This window comes from Diabrotica virgifera, chromosome 7, assembly GCF_917563875.1.
Source record: "Diabrotica virgifera virgifera chromosome 7, PGI_DIABVI_V3a".
NCBI classification, from domain to species: domain Eukaryota; kingdom Metazoa; phylum Arthropoda; class Insecta; order Coleoptera; family Chrysomelidae; genus Diabrotica; species Diabrotica virgifera.
This window is the reverse complement of record NC_065449.1, coordinates 85,753,922-85,780,299: the sequence shown is the minus strand read 5'-3', so window position 1 is coordinate 85,780,299 and position 26,378 is coordinate 85,753,922. Positions and strand designations below refer to the sequence as shown.

The 26,378-nt window shown below is 32.6% G+C and overlaps 1 protein-coding gene across 1 annotated transcript in view; it reads left to right on the top strand.

Moving 5' to 3' along the window:
- Positions 1 to 12,515, top strand: part of LOC126887706 (CTP synthase) — a 54,551-nt gene extending 42,036 nt beyond the window's left edge. Inside the window, exons 7-8 of the mRNA XM_050655373.1 lie at positions 2,810 to 3,028; positions 12,318 to 12,515. Coding sequence (XP_050511330.1) covers positions 2,810 to 3,028; positions 12,318 to 12,409 — 311 coding nt within the window. The 3' untranslated portion in view covers positions 12,410 to 12,515. The remainder of the gene's footprint in view (positions 1 to 2,809; positions 3,029 to 12,317) is intronic.
- Positions 12,516 to 26,378: the final 13,863 nt, after the last annotated feature.

Below are 26,378 nucleotides of genomic sequence, written 5' to 3'. Positions count from 1 at the left end.
CTCTCTGAATGTAGTCTGATGTTTCTAAAGACATCCGAAAATGTGTCGCAAATAGTCTGTAGTTAATGCCTTCTGGTTCAAATTAATTAAAAAGAATAAATACGTCTTCGATACATTATACTTTATTCACTGGTAACGGACAATATGTAAATAATAACAGTAATGATTCATAGCGTCTCGACCTCTACATACTAAGTTAATAATTATCTATCTATCTCCCAATACTGATTCCTCAGCATGTTTTATACCGATCTAAATCATAACAAATATAGTTCAAGTTCACGCATATCAAACATGTGATCCAAAACTATAAACTATTGTTTTTATATCTGTTCAATACCCTAAAGGTTAATAACATCTTATTTAAATTATGATTTATACAGAGGGTTCATATTATACTACAAATGTTCTCGAAATTTTTTAGGTGATATAATTATTATTTTAGCCAATAAATGATAAAACTCCTCAAATGTCGCCCTTTCTCGTATTCTCATCCGAAATTTATCAGGATGTAAAATTAGTTTAGCAAATAAATGCTGAAACTCTCCAAATGTTGCTCTTTTTGAATTAATTTTATGAACCCATTTACGTTTTCTATTTAGACACTTTTTTAAAATATTGTACTTTAACAATGAATTTTCCGTCAATCTATAATTCAGTTTTACTAGCTCACAAACATATCTTTGTATGGAAACACCCACAGATAATTGCTTGTTATGTAACGCATACGCTTGTTTTCATGAGAATTTTTCAGTGCGTCACAAATGATAGAAAAAAAGTTAAGTCCGTGATAATACACATTTATGACATTTATTCTAACATGACATTTTAGTTAAATCTGACAGTTGTCTCATTTTATTTGCAATTTGGCATAAAAACAAATCAATTGTGTTTATTGCATTTATAAAATGGTATTTTCTTTGATTTGTATAGTCTTATAAATTGTACAGATTATATTCGCAGATATATATAATTAGTAAATAATTTTTTCGATTATAGCGCCATCTATTGACAACTAGAATAAATGTTATAAATGTCACCGACGAAATGTAATCACCGACGTGGGTTTTTTCTGTCACATACAATTGAATGCGTTAGAAACAAATCGAAAAACTGTGACGCACTGAAAGATCCTCATGAGAAAAAGCATAGCATAACATCGCATCGCTGATCGCGCCATAGCAGTGTATGTGAACGACCACTAACCTTGGAGCGCGATTGCCTCTGGAGATAGGTGGACATCTCTATGGCCTTCGACTTTGGAGATTGGCTTCATGAAGACGATTTCTTACAGTATCACAGCCTATGGTTACCTGGTGCGCCCGCTGCAAGTTGCTAACCAATTCAGGTGCTGTAATTGAAGAGTACAGAGGAAAAACAAGGAATGTCACATTTTATACATATTGAGATAAACACCAATAAAGGTTTAATTCTTATGATATCTAAAAACAATTTAGGAGATTCTTAGCAGAATTCTAGCAATTATTGGTCTATAATCTTAATATAATATTAATCTATATTAAGTGAGAAGTCTACTGTGACAAGGGAAAAAACAGGCCGATTTTCCGGATTTTTTTTCTAACAAAATATGACTCGTACATTAAATTAAATTAAACCGTCATCTTTTTATATATTCAAGTATTTGTAAAAAAAAATTCAAGTCGAAATATTTAAAATGGCCGTCGTGGCACTCCTTTAAGCGCAGGTCCGTTTTTTTTAGATGCCCAAACGGTGTACATGAAATCTCACGTCTGGGTGATCTGAAACAAAAAACAAAATATAGTTATCATCTACATAGTATTGACTATCTATCGTCTGACGGAGGATTTTGTCGATAAAAAATTTTGGCGCCGAAAAAAAAAAATTCTTGAAATTTTTTTCTATTTTTTTGCCCCAAATTTGATATTATTATTGTTTATAACAATTAAACAAAAAACGGTATCAAAAAAATTCTCCGTCAGACGAGAGTCAATACTATGTAGATGATAACCATATTTTGATTTTTGTTTCAGATCACCCAGACGTGAGATTTCATGTACACCGTTTGGGCACCTAAATAAAAACGGACCTGCGCTTGAAAGAGTGCCACGACGGCCATTTTAAATATTTCGACTTGAAAAATGTTTTGCAAATACTTGAATATATAATAAAGATGACGGTTTAATTTAATTTAATGTACGAGTCACATTTTGTTAAAAAAAAATCCGGAAAATCGGCCTGTTTATTCCCTTGTCACAGTAGACTTCCCCCTTAAGTTATTAACTTAATAATGCACCAAAAAACAGCTAATATTCCTTATTTTTGCCCAGTGGCGTGCGGACAATCCTGGTCCTTCGCCTGGATACAAATTCTTAAAAAATTTATATAGACTGATCTTTCTGGTTATTTTTCTGAATCGATAGTCTAGTCGATAGTACTCAGTTTTTGCTACCACATGGCGAGAAAAGCCAAAATTCATGAAAAAGTGACATTCCTTGTTTTTCCCCTGTACTCTTCAATTGTTTGTTGCGTTCTAGCGGTATACATTAAAAATCGGTCTTGAGCTGCAGTTGTAGCACTCTTATGTCTTAGATGACATTCGGCTGGACTTCCAGTGTCACAAAACGCCGCCACAATTATTATTCTACCTAATTAGTTGGTGTTATTCGCATAAAAGAGTAAGATTTATGTTTAACTTCCACTTTTATCATCTGCTTCAAATTCCTGCCATGTCATAACTACATCTAGAAATATTCTTTCGGGATTGATTTTTTTATTATTTTGATTATTATATTTGTTTTGTGAATATGCTACAAATTTTGTTCTGTAGGTGTCGACGTGGACAAGAAGCGAATGGAAATTTTAGAATTAGACAAACATCCTTATTATGTAGCCGTGCAATACCACCCGGAATATTTATCAAGACCCATGAGACCGTCACCTCCATTTTTAGGTCTCATATTAGCTGCCAAAGATAGGCTGAAAGCTTATATTTCACGTGGATGCAAGTTTTCACCTAGAGAACCTCAGTCCGATTATTATGACTCAGGTAAGTTTTTTTTATTTGGATGTCATATAATCAATCGCGGTTCTTATTCCAGCTTTTGAGTTCTCAGCTTTTAACATTTTTATCTTTAAATATTATGTTTATGTGGGATTGAGCAGAATTATCGGTGTAATGAAAATTACAAATACATAGTACAAGTAATGAAGCTGTTCACCTCGCAATTTTTACAGAATGGATCGATTTGCTTGAAAGTTTGAGAATAAGTAGTGGATAGTCCAAGGATCAAAATCTATATGATGCCGAAAGGCGCTTTTACAATGGGGGGTGGTTGCCGCCCATCTCGGGGGGTGGAAATTTTTTATTACATTTTGACCGTAAAAGTTGACAAAAACGTTCATTCTAAGCAAATAATGTTCTATACATTTTTTTGATAAAATTAATAGTTTTCGATTTATTCGCTATCGAAAGTGTTAGTTTCATATCGAAAAAATCAATATTTTTCGATATACTCATTTACAATTCACTCAATTTTTGCCGTAGAAAAAATTTTTTCAAACCAAATTCTTCTGAATTAAATAACCTATAATTTCATATTTAAACATTTTTTTGTATCTCTGATGCTAATCTTTCTATTCTGAATAAAATGGCATTTATTATTAAACTACAAAAATTAATTATTCGCTTTTAATTCCACTTTTTTAAAACTAATCATTCTAAGCCAGTCAAACTTCTAAATATATTACTAATACATAAATAAACAAGAATGAATAAAAACACCCCTAACTTACATTATTATGCTTCCAATTGGATTTCTCTTTTTTTTTTCAAAAAAATATATTGATTTTTTAACTGTATCTTTTTTATTTTTTATGTTAGAAAATTTGGTAAAAAAGAATTTTGTAGGTTTTTACAAGATCTATAAGCCTATTAATATTAAATCTTTTTAAAATCCTCAGTCGCAAAAAGAGGTGACTTTGAAAGAGTTGGTAAAGGTGGTTTTTGCATGTTAATACAAGATTTAATTGTCAATAGCTGACTCAATTTTTACCGTAGAAAAAATTTTTGCAAATCAGGTTCTTACTACAAAAATTCGTTATTCGCTTGTAACTCCATTTTTTTAAAAACTAATCACTCTAAACCGGTCAAACTTCTAGAACCTATTAATAATACATAAATAAAGAATACCAAATAAGGTCAATGACTAATTTTAATTAGGATGGTGATTAGGGAGTTGCTTTCGATCACTTTTTCGCTGAAAAAAATAGGGACTCACATTCTTTTCATTATAAGTCACTTAATTTTTGAGCTAAATACTTTTTTTATTTCTTGAGATAGATATTTTTATATACTTTAAATTAGTTTGATCAAGTTATCCCCGAAAAATGCATAGTTTTCCCGTCTTTTGACTTTGAAACTACAGTATTAAGCATTTGACGAAGAAGAGCTAACATATAATAAATTATAGCTCGGTTACTATTGGTCTTAAAGAAAATTAAAAAAAAAACGGTTTTGTTTATTTTTTCAAAAGGTACATTTTGTTAAGTAAAGTTGTGTTGATAAAACGAAATAGTCCATTCTTTCAAGGTTTTTGCTCTAAATTTTAAAGAAACGCTTGGATTGACATGAAATTTGGCATGCGTATAGCTTACATGTCAAAGAACAAAGTGATATTGTGCCGATGTCTGCTTTTGCCCTGAGGGTGACTTTCACCTCCTCTTGGGGGTGAAAAATATATGTCCAAAATAAGTCCGGAAATGGGTAACCTGACTAATTTTAAGTAACTTTTGTTTTATAGAGCTTTTTCTCCAAGTCAACACTTTTCGAGTTATTTGCGAGTGATTATGTTCATTTTTCAACAAAATAACCACATTTTTAGACGGCTTTTCGCAAATAACTCAAAAAGTAAATATTTTGTCAAAAAAAAAAACGTTCTTAGCAAAAATATAGCCTATAAAAAAGTAAAAAAAAAATGGTGTACGCGTTAGGTCTCTGGATCTCGTAGAACCAGAGTTATAGCCAATGAAAAATAGATTCATATTCACCAAATTTCAAATAGAATATTTCGACGTGAAATATCCAAAAAATTAAGCACTTTTTGGGAAAAACCCATTTTAACGTTTTTAAAGTGTTTAAAAAAATCTTTATTTCTGTTTTTACAAAAAGTTTCTAGCATTAAATTTAAGCAAGTTAAGCTCAAAATGAAGTTGGTCCCTTTTGTTTTTGCAAAAAAAAAATCGGGAAGACCAACCCCTAATTAGCAACTTAAATGAAATTAATCGTTACCGCTCCACAAATTATTTTACTTATGTTGTGTTTATATGATCTGTAAGTTTCATCGATTCAAAGTGCTTATTTTTGAAAAAATTTGGTTTCAAAGTAAAATTTTTAAAAATTTAAATTTTGAAAAATATGCTTTTTTTCAAAATAACTTAAAAATTGTTAGAGATACCAAAAATCTCGAAAAACAAAAAAAGTCAGATTTGCTTTTCTGAATATCATATATTTTTTTGTTTTTCTGTTAGACAAAAATTGATTAAGATTTGGTGTTTCTAAATTTGCATACATTCGTGATCAGTGACTCGTTCAACCCCTTCTAACTACAGCCCTTTCAATAATAAGGACTTTAAACCGATGAAACTTACAGATCATATAAACAATATATACTCGAGTCAAGAAACTTGTGAAGTCGTAACGATTAAGTTCATTTAAGATACTAATTAGGGGGTGATTTTCTCGATTTTTTTACCAAAACCAGAAGGGACTACCTTTATTTTGAGCGTAACTTGTTTAATTTTGATGCTAGAAATTTAAAAAAAAAATAAAGCTTTTTTTAAACACTTTAAATAAGTTGTAATGAGTTTTCCCCGAAATGTGCTTCATTTTTGGTTATTTCAGCTTAAAGTATTCCATTTGGAATTTGACGAATATGAACCTATTTTTCATTAGCTATAACTCTGCTTCTACTAGGTGTAGAGACGTGATGTATACACCATTTTTTTTAAATGTTTTACAGACTATATTTTTGCTAAGAATGTTTTTTCGACAAAATACTTACTATTTGAGTTATTTGCGAAAAACCGTCTAAAAGCGTGGTTATTTTGTTGAAAAAATGAACATATTCACTGCCAAATAACTCGAAAAGTATTGACTTAATGAAAAACTCTATAGGACAAAAGTTAATTAAAATTAGCCAGTTTATCCATTTCCTGACTTTCTTTGGACGAATATTTTTTCACCCCCAAGAGGGGGTGAAAATCACCCCCAGGGCAAAAGCACATATCGGCACAATATCACTTTTTTTCTTTGACTTGTTAGCTATGTGTATGCCAAATTTGGTAAAATTTAGAGGTTTTGCAATATTTTACCGTTAAAGAACGGACTAAAAACTTTTGGAGTTATTAGCAGAAAACTTATTAAACACATTGATTTTTTCGATATAAAACTAACACTTTCGCTAGCGAATATATCGAAAACTATTAATTTTGTCAAAAAAATGTATAGAACGTTTTTTGCTTAGAATGAATGTTTTTACCAACTTTTGCGGTCAAAATATAATAAAAAATTTACACCCCCGAGATGGGGTGGCAACCACCCCCATGCTAAAGGCGCCATCATATAGATTTTGATCCTTGGACTATCCACTACTTATTCTCAAATTTTCAAGCAAATCGACCCATTCTGTAAAAATTGCGAGGTTTTGTACTATTTTAAGCTTCATTACTTGGACTAAAATGTTTGACGTTTTGATTTAAACTACGGAAATCGTTCTCAAAAAAGATTATTCTAAAAATTCTAAGAAAATTTTACCTATATTTATTAGGTTGTGTATGTCTTCTCAAAAATTGAAATATTTGGCCTAGATCTTGGCCACAGTATGTGTGTGGTTGAAAAAATTGCTTAAAGACGATGTTATTACCCTAGCTAGAGGTGTCAAATTCTGACTGTAACTTATTTGTGAAATCAGTGTCATAGATGTGGTTGTATACAATTAAGTTTTTTTTAAATTCTGTAGGTAGAATGTTTTCGTGTATTGTGTGTTGCATGTGTATTGTGTATGACATTGTTGTGATTTTTGTTCTTCGACTTCTTTTATTCCGCGATTGATGATATGTTCTTGTTGTTGACTTCTTCTTTTAGTTTAATATGTAGAAAAGCCCATCAGCAGAGAATGGGCTCTTCTACATATTGTTCTTCATTAAGTAGCGTTAGGGGTGTTTCTTTGACATTTCTGTCTGTTTCTTTCATGATTATTGATAGACGAGGCAACGAAGCATTAAACCTAGGAATTTTGTGCAGTAAGATGAATCATCATGCAACTTTTTGCATTCGATTCGAGAGAGTGTCAGGCTTTTTTGTGAACTAAATTGATTTCTGGCAAAAAATTTTGTGCATGAGAAAATGCATTTTCAAAGTGCATCTCCAAGAGATGGGGAATGAAAAATTTTAAACTCGGGAAATATTGACGGAAATAAGTTCACTTTTTATACTGGGCGGTTTTGGAGGTCACTGAACACGAATTTCATGAGGACGATGGTCTCCGAGGTACCTGATGCCCAGGGTGGAACTCGTCGTCTGGGACGATTGAATAATTCGCGGGACGATCGAATAATTCGCGAAATGAAGATTGGATCGAAAAACTGAAAAATACGTATTCAATATTTTTAAAAAATCTATCGAATGACACTAAACACGACCCCCACTCCACTCCCTGGAGGTGGGGTGGGGGTCAGTTTAAAATATTAAATGGAAACCCCATTTTTTATTGTATTTGTTATTGTTAGGTATCCCATTTGTTTTTTCGTGATACCATAGGTTAATAATAATGTGTGCAGTGGAAAATAGCTATCAATCCTGACAAAACACGGCCGTCATGTACCAAAAAAGAAGAGGCAGGCCAAACGAGGTACTATCCCTATTTGATACCAAAATTGAATGGTCAAATCAAGCCAAATACCTAGGCGTAGTGTTGGACAAAAGGCTGACCTTTACAGAACACCTAAAACAAACAATCAACAAAGCTAGAGCCCTTAGGAGTCAACTCTCATCGCTAATAGGTCGAAAGAGTAAACTGAGATTTAAGACAAAGATTAGGATGGTAAATTGTATAATTTTGCCAACACTAACATACGCCTCAGCCGCATGGGGACACACGTGTAATACCAATAAGAAAAAAATACAAACCATCCAAAACCACAGATAAGATACGTATTTGGACATACGCAACAAAAGAAAGTCCTGAGAATGATAGACGAAAGAGCACATGAAATATTTAACAATATCAGGAACCATCCTAGCAGATTATTAAGAGAATTGACTAATTACGACGAAAACCAAAGAACGGTACATAGACGGCCTAGACAGCAGTTAGCTGGATATAGAGGAAACCCTTAAGAATGAAAAATTGAGATAGCCACAGGATATCGAAACACAAATGTCGCCCTTCAGGCACTAAGTACCCTTCAGGTAGGTCAAATGGACCATAGCCGCGGAATGTGAGCATCGAGGTCACGTACCGACAGACGTGGGCTTGATGGCCACACCCTTCGGGCTCTCAGCCGTCGAGGAGAACAAAATTTATTTTGCCAATTCGCCGGCTGAGGGACCGAGCACACACGGTCTGGACAGCGAGACACCGATTTAGATCGGTGCCTTGATGTCCGGAACACATTTTTTTTTAGGACACAAGTCCAAAGTAAAGTAAAAAATTAATTTAGTCATTAATAGGGAGAAAAGCTCTTCTAGCTACCCCTAAAACCAGGTGGCTTAACCACATGAAGTAATACAAAGGATGTCCCATCACCCAGGGCATCCAAAGTAGCGTTAAGATCAACGCCTCCCCATTCGGTATGTCCTTCGATGGGGAGGGGTGGAGGTATAGCTTGGGGGTCAGATAGGTACCACTCCATTACGGGGTGTGACCGGTTTGATCTTCGGACATGTGGGTTCCAATTTTACATTGGATCACACATGTCCCCCGGGGCTGGGGTTGATACGAGCATGTGTGTGTGTGTGTGCCATAGGTTAATTATAGAAACGGTCTAATATCTCGAGAAATACACTTCCAAAGAAAAAACCAAAATATACGTTTTTAATATTTTTCAAGAACCTATCGAATAACATAAAACACGACCCTCCTCTCCATCCCCCGGAGGTGGGGTGGGGAGTAACTTTAAAATCTTAAATAGGAGCCCCCATTTTTTTGCAGATTTGCATTCGCTACGTAAAAATAAGTAACTTTTAATCGAGACATTTTTTCGAATTATGGAGAGATGGCGCTATAATCGGAAAAACACTATTTATTAGCGCCATCTATCAATAATTCTAAAAAATGTTTCGAATAAATGTTTCATGAGGAATCCCAATCTGCAATAAAACATGGGGATTCCTGTTTAAGATTTTAAAGTTACCCCCCACCCCACCTCCAGGGGGTGGAGTGGAGGGTCGTGTTTGATGTTATTCGATAGGTTCTTGAAAAATATTAAACACGTATTTTTTGATTTTTTATTGGGAAGTGTATTTCTCGAGATATTAGACAGTTTCTATAATTTGTCTATGGTATCATGATAAATCGTTTTTTCCGATTATAGCGCCATTTATCCACAATTAGAAAAAATGTCTAGAATAAAAGTTGCTTATTTTTACGTAAGCAATCCAAATCTGTAATAACAAATGGGGTTTCAATTTAAGATTTTAAAGTTACCCCCACCCCACCTCCAGGGGGTGGAGTGGGGGTCGTGTTTAGTGTCATTTGATAGATCTTTGAAAAATATTGAATATGTATTTTTCAGTTTTTCGATCCAATCTTCATTTCGCGAATTATTCGACCGTTCCGCAAATTATTCGATCGTCGCAGGCGACGAGTTCCACCCTGGGCATCAGGTACCTCGGAGACCATCGCCGTATGAAATTCGTTTTCAGTGACCTCCAAAACCTAAACTAAAAATTGAGCTCATTTCCGTCAATAGTTCATGAGTTATAAATTTTTCATTTTCCACATCTTAGAGATGCACTTTGAAAATGCATTTTCTCATGACCAAAAATTTTTGCCGGAAATCAATTCACTCTCTCGAATCGAATGCAAAAAGTTGCATGAGGATTCATTTTACTGCACAAAATGCCTAGGTTTTGGGTCTTTTAGTGCTTCGTTGCTTCGCCTATGATGCATCTTTTCCATTGTACTCTGTGTACTTTGTCCCAGGCATGTTTGCATATCTGGGATTTCTCAAAGTCTTCGTTCTTGAAGTTTGTTTCATTCTCATTTACTGTGACACTTAGTGGTCTTGCAGTTTCTCCCACGTGGAAATTGTTGCATTCACAGGGTATTTTATAGATTCAATTTTTGGATCTTTCTGGTGTGTTGTTGGGCTTGGTTTTGGACAGAATAGATCTTGGATTGTTGGTTGCTTTGAATGTTCTTCTTTTTATTATTCCTCTTTATAAGCAATTCTGCTTGTTCGTTGGCGGATTGATACCTATATGGAAGGTTGTCACCCTATCTTTTGCGCGATGGGCCGATACTTCTACCGATTGGTGATTTATCTCTGGCTATTTTGACCACACGTGTCTCGTCTCTCCCATGCTGCTTATGTGGTTGTTCCATTCTTTTTTCTGTTTAGTGACCATTCGTTTATACACTATACGTTACATTGTCTTGTACTGCCCTATTTCAAACTCTCAGCGTATTTCCTATAATTCTTCTCACTACTCTCATCTCTGCCGTTTCCAGTAGTCTTAGGTTTGTTCCGACATAAACTTTTGGACGGTCCAGAAACCGTCACGAAACTACTTGTACCGTTTGTTGTGCGCATGTTCGTAATTGTATCGCCCAGTTATCGTCCCATGACGGTAATTTGGAAACCGATGTTGGAACGGTTATCTGACTGATAACTGATTTATTCATCATTATCATTTGTCATTTGTGTTGGTGACAGCTTGTGTGCTTTTAGTCGATCACGATTCCCGTTTTCGATTTGCAAAAAGGCTCAAAATTTGCAAGGCTCAAAAAATTTAAAGAATTAAATCCTAGTGCGCAAGTCAGTCCAACCAGCACATGCATTTGCCCGATTATGGCCCGATTACTGAAATAATCATCACAAAACCGTCACCGAAAGATCACAATTCTTGTTGGAACAGTGGGAAGGGCGATCCGATGACGATCATATTTTTGTTGGAACGGATTTTGTTTACTGCGCAGGAGCATTACCGTTCCGTGACGGTTCTCGGTCGTGTTGGAACAAAGCTTAAGTGTTTTGGCTGTATCGGGTCTCGTTTCTGATAAATATGTCATTATTGGCCTTACACTGGCTTTATAAATTCTTGACTTCATATCAGTGTTAATAATGTCGGTTTCGCCATATAGTATTATTAAGACATCCTGCCTATTTGCTTTTTGTACTTGATTTTTCACTTCTTTGTCCAGGTCTCTGTAGCTGGACAACGTAATTCCAGGTATATTATTTCCATTACTTGTTCAATACTGATACCATCAATTTCTAATTTACATCTAATTGGATTTTTATTTATTACTACTGTTTTAGTTTTCTGAGATGAAATTGTCATATTGAATTCTTTTGCTCTTATGTTAAATCTGTGGACTAATCTTTGCAGACTATCTTCATCTTGGGCTATCAGTATTGCGTCGTCTGTGTATTTTTACTTCTGTGTTTCCCATTCCGTATCCTCTTCCTTTGTTGACGCTTTTGATGATTTCATCCATGATTAAATTGAAAAGCATATGACTTAATGAGTCTCCCTGTCTTATTCCACTGATTATGTCTCTAGCTGCTGTAAGTTGTCCATCTATTCTGACTTCCATTTTATTGTTTTGGTAGATGTTTTCAATAGTTTTTATCTAGGGCGATTTCTCTATTATACAGAAGATGGATTACATCTTTGAGTCTTACTCTGCCAAATGCTTTCTTCAAGTCAATCAAACAGAAATGCAGGTCTATATTATACTCTAGTGATTTCTCAGTAATTTGCTTTATGACGAATATTCCATCTGTACACGATCTTCCAGTACGAAAACCCTGTTATTCGTCTTCTAAACTTTGCTAAATCTGCTAAGTTTTGAATGTTGTTGTGATATAACACCATTCAAAACAACATCATTTTCTTTTGGCACGCTGCTGCTGCTATGGATTTTGCCAAAGATTTCAGGACTGCATTATTTCTACTCTGCCATTACTCGGAGTCAGTTTCTTTAGAGTTATGTGATCTAATTTCTCTGTTATATGCCCATTTTTTGAAAGAGCAGTATATTTCTCTCGTGTTGGTTGTTGGTGTTTTTAAATTTAATATTTTGTAAGACAATTCCTATTTTTTTTTTCAGATGAAGATTTAAATGAGTTGACAGTTAAACAGTTAACTGTAAATGATGTTGACGACAACAGCAGTGCTTACAGTAGTTCCAGCTTATCATAATTAAGAACTAAATTTGGTATAAAAAATACCAAAGGATGAACATTTTTAACCTTAAACATTTTACTATTTTTTAAACAATGCACAATAAACTGTTCTTTTTCAAGTGTGTTAGTTTTTTATTTGTTACCTTGGTATCAAAATATCCGTTTGGTTTTAAAAGGACATAGCTCTGAACATGGGCGTCCACAGGGAGGAGCAGGGGGCAGCTGCCCCCCTCCTAGAGAGGACGAGGTGAGTGTAAAATTGGCGAATAAGCAATATACTTATGTACCAAGCAATATTCTTGTATACCACTCAAATGTCTCGGCCTGTGGTTTGATGGTTGCTCCACTATGTCGGGAAAGGAAGGCGGAGTTCAAGCAATTTTAAGGAAAAAATACAGAAAATCTTTTTTTTTTCACTATGCGTCACACTGATTAAATTTAGTTGTGAACTATTTGAATCGTTTAAATGAAGTGCGTAATACTATTGCCACTATTAAAGATATAACCAAATTCTTCCGTGATTCGGTATTAAGAAGGAATATGATAGCAAATATCCCTAGCCTCTGCGAAACACGGTGGTCCGAGAAATACAAGGTAATTAGAGCTTTTCGAAAAAATTTCATTGAAATTGTACAGGACTTGCAAACCCTATCTGTTGAAGGAAATTTGGCCACTAGAAAAATATCTCATCAGTTGCATTCAAGTCAGGATTTATCGTCGCTGTTATTTTGATTGCAAAATATTCTGAATACCTAGAGCCTATGTCAACCGCCTTCAATCTGCGCAAACTAATGCTTTAAAGGTAACGGAACATATTCGTCAAATCATGCATATTTTTAAAATACACAGACAGAACGTAACAAACACTTTATTGCATGAAGCCAATAATATAGCCGAAGAATGCGGTTTTGAATTATCTACACCTAGAACTGTAAACAACCAACAGCATAGAAGCAGTCAACCAGCTGATAGGCCTAGTGAATACTGGAGACGATCCATGATTCTTCCGTATCTGGATTCTATCATCTTTCGTATCTTCTCTAGAGACACGGTTTTCCGGAGAAAATACGCCAGCCTTCGCTCTGAGTCTTCTGCATCCCAAGCATTTTTCAAAAATTGATTTAAATTGCCTTAAATTAGAACTGAGACAATCCTTAAACGACTATGAAATAGATGGAATAGATGCGGAGCTAGAAGTATGGGTAGAAGATTGGAATAGACAACTTCAACACCCTTGAAATTTTTGAACTGGTTCGAGCGTCCACTACTTTTTATCCGTTAACAAAACAATTGCTGGAAATTCTCGTAACATTGCCTTGCACTACGTGTACAGTTAAGAGGTCGTTCAGCAGTCTTCGAAGAATAAAAACATGGTTGCGGAGTACAATGGTAGAAGATCGCCTTAATGGGTTAGCTCTAATGAGCAGTCATCGGAAACACATATTACCAAAAAAGAAAGAGTTTGCAGAGAACGTTTTAAAAGAATTTACAATCGATCCGCGTAAATTGTTGTTTAAATAATAGTGTTTAGGAACAGACAATTTATCTTGCTTCACAAATCGAAAATTTATCCAGGAGGAAATAAACTTGTTAAATTTGCATCACGTAAAGTTTTTTAATATTTAAATTATATTTAGTTTAGTTTGCTTCATTTTTGTATGAAGGCGTTGGGTTATAATTTTGGCTCCAAAACCGTTATTTTCAAAACTTTTCTGAGAGAAAACCCTTCCCCTCGCAGTGAAGACTCGCAATTTACATCTATATTTATTATTGCTTATCTAACCAATTTTTTTATTTCTCAAATCTGCCCCCCCCCCTCCTAACTTTGATCCTGCGGACGCCCATGGCTCTGAATTTGGAAATAACTAAAAAGTAAAGAATACTGACGAATTTCACTTTGTTTCGAGTTTAAATAAAGGTTTGAACACGTCCCATGGAGCAATTAGTCGTAAACATATAATCCATGACAGAATATTAATTATGGAATTTAACTCACAAGTAAAACAAAATTTTAAATGTACAAAGCCTTGAAATCGTCATTTAGTCAGGCGCAATCAGATTATAATTTATTACTAGCTCAAGGGAGTAATATGTTGTGTGAGTAAATATCTTGTTACTTAGTCGAACTCGTTGAAGTCGACTTCATTGTCTTGTCTGCAAGTCCGCGGTACCTCGGGTATAATTTTTATACATATAATATTTATCAATTTAATGGGAAACATTAAAAATCATCATTTTAAAAACTATTTGACAAAAATATATTAATACAAATTATAATTCAGGATTATTTACGCATTATAAATTAACCTTAAGAGCGTAGGCGCAATTTTAAACGCATTCATTCTTTTCGAATTCTGAGAAAAGATGTATTTTTGAAAAATTGAAACGCAGAATGAAAGATTACATTATTACCGAGGGTCGAAATTCCCTGAAAACACATATAATGTTTATTTTAATGAGTTACAGGGGTGAAAAAGAAGAGAAAATTAAGTGTGATTTTCAAATATCTCACGCAAAAGAAACTTTTTGTTTATTCTAAGGGACTTTCGGCCCTCTGTAATAATGTAATTTTTCATTCTGCGTTTAATTTTTTTTTTAACAAAGCGTTATCAATAGAACTCGAATCACTGCCCATGTTTTATGTTTAAACGTAAAGTTTGAGTGTTAATAACATCAATGATTAATAAATGACATTGAAGTTTTTAATCCTATAATCTTTCTTTTTTGTCTCAAATATAGGACCATTCAGTTAAGAATCCTTTAGCTCACTATAAGAAAAGCTAAAGCTCGGTACCTATCCACTATGTTCGCGAACCTCTTGCGCTCCCCGGTCCTGCAACTGCTCCACATTGTGGATAAGTTTGCGCTCCAACAGGTGGCGGTAAATTGGATGAACACAAAGGCAAGCTCAGTCTGTTCTATCGATCTCTTTTGTCGATGGCTCAGTATTATTCTTATTAAAATAATATCAACAGGTATAAAGAAAAAAAGGAAGGCAACAACATGCGGTGTCCAAAAGCGGTCACTCATCCAAGTAGTAACCGCACCTGACACTGCTTGACTTCAGACTTCGGAGATCGGACGAGAACCGGTATATTCAGTGTGGTATGGCCGTTGCCGATTATAAGAAAAACGAATTGATATAAAAATAAGTAAGTGATACTTTAGGTTGTGAGAGGTTGCTCCCCCATGTAAAATGTTTCTGATTCGGTTTCTTTGTGGATTCGAAATAATAAATTTATTGATTTCATTGTCCCTCTATCGCATAATTATACTTTTGCCATAAACTGGTTTCTTTCTGCTTTACTTCTCGTTTGCTTTGTTAAACTATAGAACACAGTTCTATAGGCCATTCCACGAACATACGCCTGTTTTGGATTACTTCGACAACGAATATTTTACTGTGCAACATAAGAAGTACGAAAGTAAATGGCGCTAATAATTATTCCAATAAACAACAATGTAATTTGCAATTTACTTTCGTTCTTCTTATTTTGCACAGTAAAATATTCGTTGTCGAAGTAATCCAAAACAGGCGTATGTTCGTGGAATGGCCCATACTGAATGATGTTACATGTGAATGTACAATTTTCTTAATACCGTAGATTGGGGATACTTTAAACTCGGGGGTTATTTTGCTCAAACTTTAAAAATTAATTATATGCCTCAGGCGTGTGCGCTTAGCCACTGCCGATAACCGAATTTTGCCTAGTCGGCAGCAATGTTACTGTTATCAAAGAATACTCCATCCAACAAGAAGCGAAAGCACCTGTCGGCTCCTTTGATATTCAGGGGGGAGAAATATCGGTCGGAGAATGGTAGGGATACTACTTCACACTACACTAAGAAAAGTAATGAGGAATTCGTTCAAAACCGTAGGAAATTTGAGTTACACTGAGAAACAAAGTATTAATTAAAACTATAGTGTTTTTAAGTTGATCTATTTAATATGAATTGTATTTTTTTCTGTAAAATTTAATCTAACCCATATATCAATTTTGTACTGATAAGTAAAAAGGTCTTAAATAAAAAATATCGATTTTGACTAAGTTTTGTATCAAGGCGCAAAATGTCGCCTGTCAAAACTTTCAATGTGTTTTAAATGTATTTATTTTTTTTCGAATCCTCAGAAAACCAATAAATATTTTTGAAAAAATTTAATCAAAGATTACATTATTACTGATGGCCGAAAGTCCCTGAAAACTTCTGTTTTTATCAGTTACAGGGGTGAAAATAAAAGAGAAAATTTATTGTGATTTTTAATTGCAAATACAGTAGGAATAATGAAAGATTACTCTTGAATCAACATATAAAACACGCTGTATTTTCCTGTAACCGTGCCACAAAAAAAATTGGCCAGAGCAAGAACATGTAATAATTATATAAACTACTGTTCTTTTAATAATGGTACTGGTTCATTACTTTCTGGAACATAGAAAATATTTGTTTAATAAGATCGCTCATGGGTAATCTTTCTAATTTCCGAATGTATTTTATTCAAAAGGAACTTTTTATTTATTCTAAGGGACTTTCGGCCCTCGGTAATAACGTGATCTTTCATTTTGCGTTTAAATTTTTAAAAAATCCTTAGAGTTTTCTCATGATTCGAAAAAATAATACATTTAAAATTTTGACAGGCGACATTTTGCGTATTTCCCCTTAAAAAAGCGATTTTTAGTGCTTAGTTGAATTTATAATAGTTTCAAAATAAACATGAAAATTTCTATCGAGCATTATTTTTTATCGATTTATGTAACGTACTAAAAATTTTAACTAAGCATCCATCGCGTTATATCAGTTTTTTAGAGTACAAAACTTAGTCAAAATCGATATTTTTGACCAAGGCTTTTTTACTTTTCAGTACAGAATTATACTTTCGGAATTTCTATCAACTTTCTCCTAGTTTGATGACTTTTCTGTTTCCTTTTGAGGAATTTCTTTGAATGTGAATATCTATTGACCTCCAATACCACGATATTTTCACTGCACGAGAAAACTCCAAATTTCCCGTTTAACCTGCATTCGCTCTAATTGTTACCCCCTCATACATGTCTTGCACCACTCTCACATATTCAGCCTGCACTCCTTTCCTACTTATAGGGCAGTCAATGAGAGCAAGAACAGGTTATTACCTCCGAATTCTATCCTACTGCATGGATTTTAATGAAATTTTAGGAATAGCCTGAAAATATCTCCTTATTCAAAGTATACCCTATGCCGATGTGTTTTTGTCTTTCCCACCGGGGACGGTTCCCACCCCTTTTTGGGGGTGGAAAATTTTTTGGTTAAATAACTACGGAAGTTGCTAGAAAACCCAATTCTAAGCAAAAACTGATCTAGAATTTTTTTTCGAAAACTCAATACTTTTTGAGTTATTCGTGGTTGAAAATTGGCCATTTTCATTGAAATACAACACCTTTTTGAACGGTTTTTTGCGAATACCTTAAAAACAGTGCGTCTAACTAAAAAAATTATATAAAACATTTTTGTAGCTCGTAAAATAACAAAGAAATTCGTTCCTTCTTCAATCTTCTAGTTATAACACAAAAAGAGATATGGTAGGTAAAATGAGTTTGTTTTTTTGGTGCATGCTCAAAGCAGTGTATTCAACTTGAAATAACAGAGAAACGGTCGATTTTATGTATATAATGCTACCAACACCTTTTATTGTGCTTGAAAAGTTCTTTGAAATAAGCAATATTAAATGTCGATTACATTCAAACTAAGCGAGATATGCTGCAAAAAATTGAAGACTAACGAATTGTAAGAAAAAAATTGAGAAGTATATTTAACCCCTCACCCACAAGAATTTAATTGCATCGTTTTCCTTCTACAATACATTTTACTACAGTGTCATTTTTATGTTCAAAAAGTTGAGCGGGTTTAAAATGAATGGTTTTTGAAAAAAAAAAATAAGATCAAAGTATAGAGCGCATATTTAAATTTTCTTAAAAATCTTCTTTTTCTCCATATAACTTAAAAATGATAAGAGATACTTTTATAAAAAATAAAATCAAAATGTTTATCTAGAAGAAACCTTCATTTTTGTATGGCATCTCTTATCATTTTCGAGTTACATGGAGAAAAAGGAAGATTTTTAAGAAAATTTAAAAATGCGCTCAATAATTTGATCTTATTTGTTTCAAAAACCATTCATTTTAAACCCGCCCAACTTTTTGAACAAAAACACTATAGTTAAATGTATTGTAGAAGGAAAACGATGCATTTAAATTCTTGGGGATGAGGGGTTAAATAAACTTCTCATTTTTTTCTTAAGATACGTTAGTCATCAAATTTTTTACAGTTTAACTAGCATAGTTTGAATGTAATCGACATTTAATATTGCTTATTTTAAAGGTCTTTTCAAGCACAATAAAAGTTATTGGAAGCATTATACACCTAAAATCGACCGTTTCTCTGTTATTTCAAGTTAAATACACTGATTTGAGCATGCACCAAGAAAACAAGTTTTTTTCACTTACCATATCTCTTTTTGTGTTATAACTAGAAGATTCATAAAGGAAAGAATCTCTTTGTTATTTTATGAGCTACAAAAATGTTTTATATAATTTTTTTTAGTTAGATGCATAGTTTTTATGGTATTCGCAAAAGACCGTTTGAAAAGGTGTTATGTTTCAATGAAAATGGTCAATTTTCAACCAGGAATAACTCAAAAAGTATTGAGTTTTCGAAAAAAAAATTATAGAAAATTTTTTGCATAAATTCAAAATGACTTAGTTCTAGCCCCTACACTTTCGTGTAGGTTTTGTTAGAACTCATCATAAATGTACAATAATGAAAACATATTATTTTGAATTGGGTGCTATAAAAAATAAGACAAATGGTCTGAACAAAATATAGCAAATGTTTACTGGAAATGACTACAATTGCAAACGAAATGAAACACTAAATAGTTTAATATGTTTTTATTCTTTATTAAATATCTGAGAAATCAAAGGAGGGGACGTCCTTATTGGTAAAATGGCGAAGGTAAAACCCCTCTAAACCTCGCCGAAGACGTAGTACATCCAGATAAAAATACAACTCTGATATAAATGTCTATAAATAACATTACTTAACATGACTTTAAAATTCAGACCTAACCTAAGTATGCATACATATTACTAATATTGCTAATCAAGTAAACTCTATAATAATGTTAAATTAACTAACGTTCTTGTAAAGCCTATACAACTATAATAAAAATTCAATACAGATACAGAAGACAAAATACTTGTGAGCTAAAAAAATGTTCAAATTTAATGATTACTCAATTTCTTTCTTTATTTGAAAATACTTCTGCTTTTCCATTTTTCGCTTCTTTGTAATTTTCTGAAATTTTTCCATAATTCCTTGAAACTCACTCGTAAATTTGATAAAATCTTGGTCGTCTAATTCGTCCACCTTTTCTACCTTCCCTCTGACAAACTCATTACTTTCCTCCTCATGCCTTGATTTGATAATTGAAGTTTCTCCAAACACCTTGCAGTATCATCTAAAACAGAATTAGTACCCACATGCTACTCATACATTCTTACCAAGTGCACATGCTTACACAAGGTATTCCTCACCAAATATTCATCACAACTGCACTGGTAACGGAGAATACAAATTTTACAAACTCTACAAAACAATGTCTAACACTCACTTTCACATACTTGTCTTAAACCTACATTATATAATTCATTCGGATCCACAAAGGATTTTACCTGAAACTGCCCATATACCTTCACATTCTTCTTAATCAGTTCTTCCATTTTGTATTTCATCGATTCTTACCGTTGCAAGAGTTGAAGAACTCCTTTATAGGATAATGCTACTCATTTAGCTACATTAAATGGACCACATTTAAGCTGAAACATAAAACCAGAAAAGGGAAAATTTTAGATACAATATGTAAAAAACAAAACGGCACAAAACAAGAATTGGAAGGAACGGTTTAAAAAAATGTGTGAAAAATTTCTTAATAAATTGTAAAATCTCAAGCACCGTTGCAGAAAAAAGTAACAAAGTCCAGAAGATATTCAAAGGAATACAAACAATTCGCTCTCACATTATACTTTTTTGAAACCAAAGTTTAAAACTTTTGGAAAAAAATTATTTATTTTCCATCTAAACGTTGTTTGAAAAAAAAATGACTAGAACAATTATTATTTGTAAACCTGGATTAATCCAGACCTCTGTATTTAATGCTATCCAGTTAAAAGGTAAGACTATGTCAGAATAATTGGATAAAAATTGTGTTATATGCATTGATAAAGCTGCGCTTAAGTCAAATCTTTATTTTCATTAGGGTCATGATGAAACTGTAAAAACTGTGTGAAAATGATTCCAAGACATAGGGAAAGAAAAAAAATAAATGAATGAAAGTAAAGATGATTCAGATTTGATTACAGAACAGATTACAAAACAGAACAGAACAAATTTGATTCAGAAAAAAATAAGTCTTTAGTTGCATAAAACGTTGCCATTATTATGGCAAGAGGATTGTTTCAGAATTGAAAACAGCCAATTGCTTATTTTTTTAAATACAATCTTTGACGCCAACAACTTCACCAAATTATCAGAATCTGGGTTACATGTTGAAGGTCTTCTAACTGATTGATGATCAAATTTTATAAAGCTTTCCAGACCATTAAATGTCAATGCTCAAGCTTATTTACTTTTTTTGATACTCCACATTTACAAAAAGCAACTAGAAATATGAAAATAATAATAAATAAATGATAATATGAAAAAATACATCAATTTGATAAATTATTTAATATATTCAATTTCACCAACGTATGTCACCCAAATGAACATGAGTAAAACAAAAATAAAAAAACAAAAATCAGGACAAATACAAATGACAGAATAAATACAAATATATATAATGTAAATATTGAGGTTGTTGACGAATATATTTATATACCTGGGTCAAAAAATAATCAAAGCTAATAAAGAGTATCAGACAATTATTGAAGTACAAAGAAGAATCAGATTGGAGTGGGCAGCGTTTGGAAGGTTAAGATGGATACTAAAAAGCACAAAGATACAAGAGTACCTAAAAACCCGTGTAGGTATTTGACCAGTGCATCCTTCCTGTTCTGATGTATGGCCCCAGTATGGCTCAGAAACATGGACACTAACAAAATAGAAACTCGGAGAAAAATGGAAAGATCCATCTTGGGAATAAAACTGCAAGACAGAAAGTCAAACAAATGGAAAGAAAACAAAAGTAAAAAATGTAACTGAACATTTAACAGGGTTAAAGTGGAGATTTGCGGGCCACAATGCGAGACAGGAAGATAAAATATGGAATGCTGAAATACAAAACTTGAGACCGTGGACAGGAAAAAAGAGGAAGACCTCAGATGCGATGGAAGGACGATATTGAAAAAACTATAGGAACTCACTGGGAAAGCACAGCCATGGACAGACAGATATGGAAAGCTTTGGGGAAGGTCTATGTCCAAAGTTGGATAGAAATGGGCTAAAGAAGAAGAAGATACCCAAATGAATTTAAAAATGTTTTTAAAGGTTTGGACTACCACCTCAATTACATCAGCCAGATGTAGGTATTTTTGGGCAACTTGAAAATATGTAAAGAAAACATCGATATAACATCAAGATCTAAATTTTTGGATGGTGACAATAAAAGGTCTAAAAGTTCTTGGGCAGAGACCGGAAAGGGCAGGATTTATCAACTTAAAAGTGAGACGAATAAACTACGACCGTTTAGAAAATTTTTTCGGAAATTTAAGAAGCAGGAAACTCTGTAAACCTTACCGCAATTCAATGTGATGGAGCATTCAGCAAATTACTTTGTCTTAATTATTTACACCTGGAACATATGAATTGTGCAGATGACTTAGGGATTATATTAACCGGCTTAAATAATATCAAACATAATACTTTCCTACCTATAAATGTTACAAAAAATATAAATATCGCTATATCCAGATGCCAACTACAGGTACAGAAAGTGCCTTTATTTATTTATAGGAATATTTTATCAAAAAAGCTTTACAAATGCATGAGATGCAAGCGGCTGAAATTAAGAATGACAGTAATTTATTTACTAGACTGAAAGCATACAGTACCAAAAAAAAGTTGTTTTGCCAAATTCGTTGGCCTAGCAGCAAGAATGAGTAAATGAGGTATTCCTAAAAATTGTTTTAAAAATTTGAATCTTAAAGCAATATTAATACGTGCATAATAAAGAATTTGTAAATGAGTTATTCCTAAAAATTGTTTCAAAAAATTAAATCTTGATATAATTAATTCTCTTCCCTCTTAATTTAATTACTATTTTATTTGTGTATATTGAGTATATTATATGTTACTGAATATAATAAATAATATTAAAAAACCAACTATAGATAGACATACTAGATTTATTGTAGTATTGAACAAAGCTTGATATAAAAACTACAATAATATTAAATATTTAAACATGTGATAATATTTTTAATTTTCTATCTCCCCCCTTTTTTTTACTTTTTTTTACTTTTTAAATCAGCGTTAAAATATTTTAAAGAATAAAATAATCTTACACGAATAAATAATTTTAATATATAAGTATATGGAAATGAATCACACGGATGTTTAAAAGGAACTTCTTTCATTACCCTAAAGTATGAGTGTGATATTCCACCTTTAGTTAATATATCTTCATATGAAGCACTAAAAATTATTTCTAACTTATAAATGTATTGGATAAAGTCCTTACTTGGAGTTCTCAGTCCCCCATAATCACATTTATCAGTACTGTATGCTTTAAAATGTGTCAATAATAAACTACTATCTAGTTCGTCAATTTCCCTTGAATATTTATTACATATATGACAAACATGAATATTGAGAGCCTTTTTAATTAAATAACCACATACATACTGAAAAGCATTTTGGGTTGTTAGATTTTCTGTTTTATAATCACAATCTGGAAGTGAAATAGCCTTCATTGGCGAATATTGTTGACTATTAGAAACTTTTTTTACATTTAAATCCATTAAACGTTTATCTAAATCATCTTTGCAATTCATTTTGTTAGAATGCATAAAATTTTGACAAAACAATTTTTTAAATGCCCTCTGAAATTGTATGGCAGTTGGATTGATGGAATTTCCGCCTTGTTGCCTTATACTTCCAAAATAATTTTCCACACAGTCTTGGTTAAGTCTTCTTGTTTTTAAATATTTAAAACCGCTAGATGATAAGTTATCCCAAAGTTTTTTAACACCATTAATTGTTACAATCCAACTATTTTTTGATCTAGAACGACATGTTACATCTTTTCCTGTTTTATCTAATATTTTCAGGTTATGTAGAAAATCTATCATGGAATTTAGGAAATTGATCTGAAATTCAGTTCCCTCAAATACATTTTTATATTTGTTAGGATTATTCGTATCAGTAGAATTTAAAATATCAAACAAATTATTAAATTTTTCAATAATCTCTACTGTTCCTGATGCCTCTAATGAAAGAATACCAAGAGCAATATATGTATTCATAGAACTTGCAACAGTGTTACTTAAAATTTGTGATGCTAGTTTTACTCGCATTTTCTCAAAAGATGTGGGGTATATATAATATGAGAGTATGTTAATTTTGGTGCGCACTTATAAAATTTTTTTTTATCGTCATGATAAAATGTTTCTATAAAGGACCAAGAAGTTTTTTTGTTATTAAAATGAAAGACATTATTAATTAAGTTATTTCTAGTGGCTTTAAGTAAATGACATGGGTCAAATAAATAAACAATTTTTTGTCCATTGACATCAAATTCTGGGTTAGATGGAGAAATCCCAAGTAATTTACTCAATTTTATAAAATTCGATCCCATATCAGTAACAAGACAATTCACATATAAACCTGATTGAAATAGTTTAGAAATACATTCTTTTATAATAGGAAGAAGGTGATTTGCTTCAAAGGTAGTATTCACAAAGAAATATGCTAGTTGCTGTTTCCAATTTGAATACAAACCTCGAACCATTATCACAAGTACATTTTGTGCAACTATTGATTCCTTTTTCCCAGTTCCTATATCATATGAACCAACTATTTCATCACGACCTGCATCAAAAAATAAATTACTTTTAATTGACATTTCATCAATACAAATACTACAGTGCTTGTCCTGATCCAACATTGTGTTCACTTTTAATTTTAGGGCATCAAATATTTGTTCATTATTTAAACCAGGTTTACAGACCAAATTTTCAGTAATTTTTTGAAGACTTCGTTTTGAGGGCAAATACAATATTTTTTCCATAAAAGCATATGCTCTAGGACCCAAAAAATATAGTGTTAATGCAAATTGTTTATATTCATCAGAATACCTCCTACTTTTTGGAGGTTTACTTTTTAATAATGCTTGAGCTTTTACTATTTGTGCTAAAGGCTTGTTTAATAGTTTGTCACACATTTGATTAAATTTATTTAAATAAATGTTATCATTTTCCTTCTTCTTCTTGGATGATTTGCATTTCCTAATATTTTTTTGTAAAGTTTTTATTTTTATTCGTAATTTTACTTTCCTTGGTGAGCTACTAGATAATTTGGGGGGAGTTTGAGTTGAAACTGTGTGTGCTGGAGTATGGGGTCTGGTAGATACTTCGGTATTGACATCAACATCTGAAATAATAAAGTATATTTAATAACCAAATAAAGCTTGTCACACACAGGGTATGCATATATATAATATACTACATATATTATACATATATTATAGATTTATTCTCGCAGCATCCCCTGAATGTATCCTGAACTTACCCACGATATGTTCGGGAATGTTGCACGAATACATATATAATATAGTTTAGCTCCCCGTGCATGACAGGCTTAACACACACATTCAAAGCAGATATAGGTGTTCCATTTTATCTTTGCACAAATGTCATGATTCGTTTGCACATAAGTTAAACCAAAACATTAAGTGAAATGTATGTAGATATGTAATATCATTGATATGTACTGTCAATATAATAATTAAAGGGTTAGGTGTAACAACTGGTCAAAGACTACTTTTGTCGAAATTAAGTTTATGACATTGCTTGCCTTCAAAAATACCTTCGCACAGTTTGGAGCATAAAATGTACATGTAGTGTGTAAGAAATTCAATGTTAAACAACATGAACGGTTATTGACAAAATGAATGAACAAATGCACTGATATAAATGTCACTAAAAATGATAAACGTCAAAATTCATAGTAAACAAGGTATCAAAGACAAGGTATGCCATATTGTTTATCTTTGTTTAACTTATTGTGGTTTCTATGGACAAGCAGTTTAATTTTGCTACACTATTATAGTTTCTGTGAGTAAAATGGTGACCTAGTATAATAAGTAATTAGTGAATAATTTCATGCATGTGCAAAGATATAATTGAAGAACTATATGTTAAAGATACTATTGTTTGTTTTTTAACGAAGAGGAATGAATCAAATTTACCACCCCGTAATGCTTGTTTCTAATTGGTCCAACCGCAGGCGACTTTACTCCACTGTTATTAAATTTTGACACTAATGACATTTATGAAATTTTGTTACTTATGTCATTTTATAGGTTAATTAAATATATCAGCGATTTTTTGTGTTTTCTGCATTATGCCTTTAATTTTTAGATTTTTAGTCTACTTTTATATAAAAACAGTTGTTTTTAGAACTCTTTAGCGATGTGTTAGTATAACATATTATGTATGGATTATCATCGAAAGCCGATATGATCAACGAAAAAAAAAAAAGATGAAATTGGTGACTTTCCAGTAACTTTCTTGGGTGTGAATCTGTCTTTTTAGTTTACTCCTCTTGGTTAAAAAATCAACTATAGTAGAAGGAAACTAATATATCTTTAAAAGCATAGGAAGAACACGCATCTCCTGGCTGAGGAACCTTAGAGAATGGTTTAACTGTAGTTACAACTGTTCAGAGCAGCAGTCAACAAAGTGACCACAGCCATTATGATATCCAACCTCCGATAGGAGATGAAACTTTAA